Below are 5691 nucleotides of genomic sequence, written 5' to 3' on the forward strand. Positions count from 1 at the left end.
GATTTTCGGAGAATGCCGGCAAACATAGCGGCCACATCTTTTGGGTGTTGGCCATAATATCGGTGAATTTGCTTACGTCATTTCATTCTATTATCATTGATGTTGAAAGTGCAAGACTACAATTAGGCAGTTGGCTTATGGAGATACAACAAATTAATTTGATGAATATCCCCATGTTGCAGATATGACTCGGCGCGAATGTGTGAAGAAAATTTGTTGCAGAAGTATTCCCCTGCACATATTTGTGAAGGCCTACCACTATTGATCCCTAATTGCTTATGAATATGCACGACAGAGCTCATGGCTTTCATGTTATCTTAGGAATAAATTGATTGTAATCACTAGGCTTGGAAAAATTATCCTACTACGCAGATAGGCACATACGTGAACGGCGACAAGGGCAAGCACCCGACCTCGATCCTCAAAGCTATTGATGACCAACGATTTTGAATATAGCATGCTTTCTTTGGTGTGGTCGGTCTTACAATTATATCCATGTCTTGAGCTGGACACTTATTTTCATTGATTTATGTGTCGGCATAGCCCCCGAGCATCGTATTCACAATCAATGGACGACAATAACATAGGGGAATCTACGCTAAGTGGCGCATTTTGTCAAATTGATTACTTGTCAGATTGATGAGAAGAGGGTAATATTTGTTCAATTCAAGAGGCTGCACGGAAGGACGTTGAGGGTATTTGGTGTGCTACAATCACATTGGTCAATAGTGAATGACATGACGTATATATGGTAACAATCATGTATTTCTGATGTTATGTGTGCATGTATCATCATGCATATGATAATTAAGGATGAAGATGAATGGACTTCAGTATTATGTGTTAGATTAAAAATGCAGACAGGTTAGAGAAAAATAGATTGTGACTTAAAATTTGGATCCATATTGTGGATGCCCTTAGAGCATCCACAGTGGTGCGGATGTCTCGGTGGACATCCCCGCGGACATCCCAAAATCACCTCATGTCACGTCATAAGGACTTCCCACTGCACTGCCACGTCATAAGGACATCCCACTGCACTGTGACGGACATCCCCAATGACATCCCGACGGACTTCCCACAATAATAAAAATTCACAAATTCACTAAATTAAACACTTTACGGAATTAAATAATTTAATAATAAAAAAAATATACATAATTATTAAAAAACAAAAAAATAATAATCGTGACGTCTGCGCGGACGTCCGTGGAGTCAACGCAATGGCAGGCGTCCGCAAGGACGTCGCGACGGACGTCCCGGGAACGCTGCGGAACTCCGGTGTCCGCAGCGGACGTCCGTATCCGCATCACCGCTGCACAATGGCGGACGTCCCGCGCGGAACTCCGATAAGCTGGCCGGGTGTCTGCCGGGACGAGCGCCATTGTGGACGTTCTTAACCAAGAATTAATAAAGCACAAAAAGAGTTTCTTCACCTACTATACAAACATATCTTAATACTAAATCAGTATTTACAAGATTGATTCAATAACTTCCAATCAAAAGCAAAAGCCACGTATCTTAATAACTAACATCTAAACACTTTCTTCATCTTTTTTGGGGAAGATGGAAGGTACCTATGTTTGAAGCGTTTAATTTAAATTATTTTTTATATTTACTAGATGGAGACGACCGATGTGAGGCCGGAGATTTCGCTTTTCTGCGACGGAGTTCGCCAGAAACCGGCACCGTAGAATTTATTTAGCATCTCTTTCTCGAGCTCAATCACCTCTGCGTTGTCGTACGGCGACGAATCGAAGGCGGTGGAGACGCTGCTATCGGAGCTTCCGTTCGACTGGAGCTGGAAGAAGTAGTCATCGTCGTCGCCGCCGCGCGGTTGCAGAATCCCCTTCTTCAGCAGCCGGCGCTGGCGCTGCTTCCGGAGAGCCTTCCTGCACAGCCCTGCCGGCACCTTGTACACCGCCAGCACAGCCAAGTTCAGAACCCCGCACGGGCAGCAGCACACCACCGCCGCGCAATCCGCCGTTGCTCCCCCTGCCATCTCCGCCGCCCTCACCCGCTTCATTCCGCCGCGCGATGAGAAGTCGCTGTCAAGCAGTGGCTGCCGCGACGACGCCGGGGGCAGCTGGAATTGTCTCGTCATTTTGTTGGAATCAGTATTCGAATTTCTCAATTGAATTCCCCCTTTTGATCTCCTCTTTCCTTCACCAAACAAATCCAAATAACTGCGCATTCAAATTGAAATTTGACCTAATTATGATACCAATTCCAACCAAAATTGATTCAATTTGAATAGTGAAAGGGGGAAATAGACCTGAAATGGTAATATAAATTTGATGGTGAGAGAAAGATGTGCCATTGTCGGGTAGAATGCGGTGGTAGTCGGCCGTGTTACGCGGTTCCGTAACACGGCGGTTCGGCGTAGGAAGGTGTATTCCTTCGATTGTTTACTATTCCTATTTCTAGGAAAAATTTATGATTATTCCAAATGTATGGGGGACTGATTGATATTTTATAATCTGCCTACGTTACAGGAATAGCAATAATTATCAGAGGTGAAGAGAGGAGGGAGGGAATGTTTTTCTGGGTGAAATGAATGCCATTTTTAACGTAAGGTGAGATTGGTAGAGAGAGAGTTGTCGTAAATTAAATAAATATTTATGGCTGCTAATTTTTTATTTTTAAACTTCTGGAATGTGTGTCAGAAGCGAAGGCAGCGTAGCCTCATAGGCAAGCAAACACATGCCAAATACACGATGATCTGACATACCTCACCAGTAATTTATTGACAAATGGAAGTAAAATGGTCTCATATCCCACATAAATTTAACTTCAATATACTATACTAACGGCTCCATTAATTAATTTAGGGAAGGTAGCATGATCCTAGTATTAGATATGGAATTACTATATCGTAGAATTCGATACTCCAATATCTCTCTTATAATAAAAATCACAAATTTGATACTCCAATATTTCTTATAATACCCTGGAATTGGCATGAAATATATGTATATTAACTTCATAAAATAATAGTAGTAATATTTGACTCATGCTAATTTAGCAAATAAAAGCGTCACCCACAAGTGTACGGAGTAAGTAGCACGTGGCAAGCTAAAATTATCGATCCACGAAGACTAAAAGTCGGTTTGAGCACTATGATGCAACTTTGAACACTATCTAGACTAATAAAAGGGGTTTTTGGTTTTCTTAACTAAGATCAAAGAACAAATAAGCAATAAAGATAAATAACTAGGCAAGACAAACAAATGATGACTTTTCACACAAATTTGGAAAGGTAGAGATATGGATCCGTTAGTATGGATCACGGGTGTCACCTAGGGATGTTGCTCATCTATTGGGTCTCATGCATGGTTAGGAGGGTCGGGACGATTGGATAGACCCCCTCTCGGGTGCATCTAACACGTTGATCGGACCCTAATGTTGGAGTCTCCTCCCAACACTTCAAGTCTGACTCCCTAATTCTACGGACCCAAGCCCTCTCTCTAGCTATGCATCTCTCGGTCACATAAAACGCACGGAGTTGTTGGCTATTTAACAATCTAATCAAGCATTTCTCAATGACAATAATTAGAACATGATATATTAAATTGGTAGCTAAGCAATTGGATAATAAGAGTCCAATAACCAACAAAACCACACAAAGAGATAGATAAACATAAATCAAGGTTCAACCCATGGATTCCATACAAACTTCACCACATCCCTAAGGAAAATCTAGCTACTCATGTTCAAAGATGAAACAAAAAGGAAAACAATGCAAATGGAAAAAGACATAGATGGAAAATGAAAACTAGAACTCTCTATGGTAGAATTGATGTTGGGGAGAGTCTTCTTTTTCAATCTCTTGAAGATGGAAGCCTCCTTGCCTTCAATCCTCTAGAATCTCTCGATTTCTCTCTTGATTTTGCAGTGTGGGAGGTTAGGGTTCAAAAATGAGTGAAAACCCTTTTATATCCGGAGTGAGAAAGGGGCAAAAGTGGGCATCAGTAGGTATCGCCTGGCCGGGCGATTTGTAAGTGGGAAAATGCCTAGCCGGGCTTTATGGGACAATCGCGATGTAGCCTTCAAACACCCGGCCGAGAGTTTCATCGGATGGAAAATGCCCGGCAGGGCGAACTTTCTGTTTCTCTTCTTTGAACGTCCGACCGGGCGTTTTGTATATGGAAAACGCCCGGCCCGGCGAACTCTCTGGAATCAGTCCGTTCGCTCCGTTTTGCCCGTTTTAGACCTGTTTTTGCATCAAAACTCCGACAAACTCGTTAACTCTAAAATAGCAAATAAGTGGATGAAACCTAGACTTTATATCTCAAAAGATTCAACAACATGTGTTAATCACCTATCTAAACATCCTAAACTATGAGTTTGTCAATATTTTGTCCACAAAAGAGTAATCATACTATTACATAACTTTCACGTCATAATTTTTTACAGTAGTAGTACTATTTTTAGGATTTGATGGGTAAGAATATTTGTCTTTGTTTTATATTTATATATACAAAAAATTTATAGAAATAAAATTTATGACTATAACTTATATTTTGTTAGCAGTAATAAATTTCAGTACTAGTTTTCAATTATTAGCAAGTTTTTAATTATTTGTCTTTGTAGGGTTACCAAGGTGTTCTAAGTGTACCTCAAATCATGTTTTCGAGTGACTATCCTCCTTGATTTTATCTCAAGTTGAGAAAAATATTTTGGATTGGAGAAATTTATTTTAGGTATCGTTGCTAGAATGTGAAGAAATACTTTTGAAGAGGTTTTTGTGATAGCTTTACATTTGAACTAGGAGTAATATTTTTGTTTCTTTTGTTTATAAAAGTAAGAGACATGTTACTAATTATCGAGTAAGTTTCATACGATTATACTTTTTGGTGATCTTCAAGCTATTCTATTTGAAATCATATAAGAATATTTTATTTTTAGTTTTTTATTTTCTTGTTTATAAAATTTCTTAATTTTTTACTTGTTAATAATTGAAAACTAGTTATAATTTATTACTGATAAGAAAATATAAGTTATAGTCCTAAATTTTATTTCTATAAATTTTTTTATATATAAATATAAAACAAAGACAAATATTGTTACCCATCAAATCCTAAAATAGTAATACTATCAAACAATTATAATGTGAAAGTTATGCAATAGTATGATTACTTTTTTGTGGGAAAATATTACTATTATATTATGAAGTTAATATACATATATTTCACGCCAGTGCTAGGATATTATAAGAGAAATATTGGAGTATCAAATTTATAATTTTTATATTATAAGAGAGATATTGGAGTATCGAATTCTAGGATATAGCCATTCCATATCTAATATTAGGTTTATGCTACCTTCCATAAATTAATTAATGGAGCCGTTAGTATAGTGTATTGAAGTTAAATTTATGTGGCATGTGGGAACATTTTTACTTCCATTTGTCAATAAATTAGTGGTGAGGTATACCACATCATCATACCATTTGGTATGGATTGACCATGGAATTTTTACTCAGCAAACACGGCTTAGTAGCTAATCTTATTAATTAATGATCTATTTGTAATGTGGCGGCTGACTAGGAGCCTTCACAATACCAAAACATAATTCCGCCCTATAAATTTGTCATTTTGATTTTTCTCCTAGACTCGTCAACACTTTATCCTCCAGCTGAAATATAGTATGTAATATCGGCTCATCCTATTTTCCACCTCATCACTATTT

General features: G+C 38.4%; 1 protein-coding gene across 2 annotated transcripts; it reads right to left on the reverse strand.

The window, feature by feature from the left end:
• Window positions 1-1411: 1411 nt before the first annotated feature.
• LOC121798502 lies at window positions 1412-2594 on the reverse strand. 2 transcript variants are annotated; one of them, XM_042197551.1, is made up of 2 exons: window positions 2276-2594; window positions 1412-2163 (listed from the first exon to the last, which is right to left on the reverse strand). In XM_042197551.1, exon 2 carries the CDS (start codon window positions 2102-2104, stop codon window positions 1619-1621), a length of 486 nt encoding a protein of 161 aa, XP_042053485.1. In that variant the 5' UTR covers window positions 2105-2163; window positions 2276-2594; the 3' UTR covers window positions 1412-1618. The 2 variants fall into 2 exon arrangements, with proteins under 2 accessions (XP_042053485.1, XP_042053476.1); XM_042197542.1 differs by having other exon boundaries at window positions 1412-2186.
• Between the last annotated feature and the right edge of the window lie 3097 nt (window positions 2595-5691).

The sequence above is a fragment of the Salvia splendens genome, chromosome 1 (genome assembly GCF_004379255.2).
Source record: "Salvia splendens isolate huo1 chromosome 1, SspV2, whole genome shotgun sequence".
NCBI lineage: Eukaryota > Viridiplantae > Streptophyta > Magnoliopsida > Lamiales > Lamiaceae > Salvia > Salvia splendens.

Bases quoted from the DNA above. Each gene is read 5' to 3' on its own strand.
- LOC121798502 (XM_042197551.1), bottom strand. From the start codon at position 2,104: ATGACGAGACAATTCCAGCTGCCCCCGGCGTCGTCGCGGCAGCCACTG.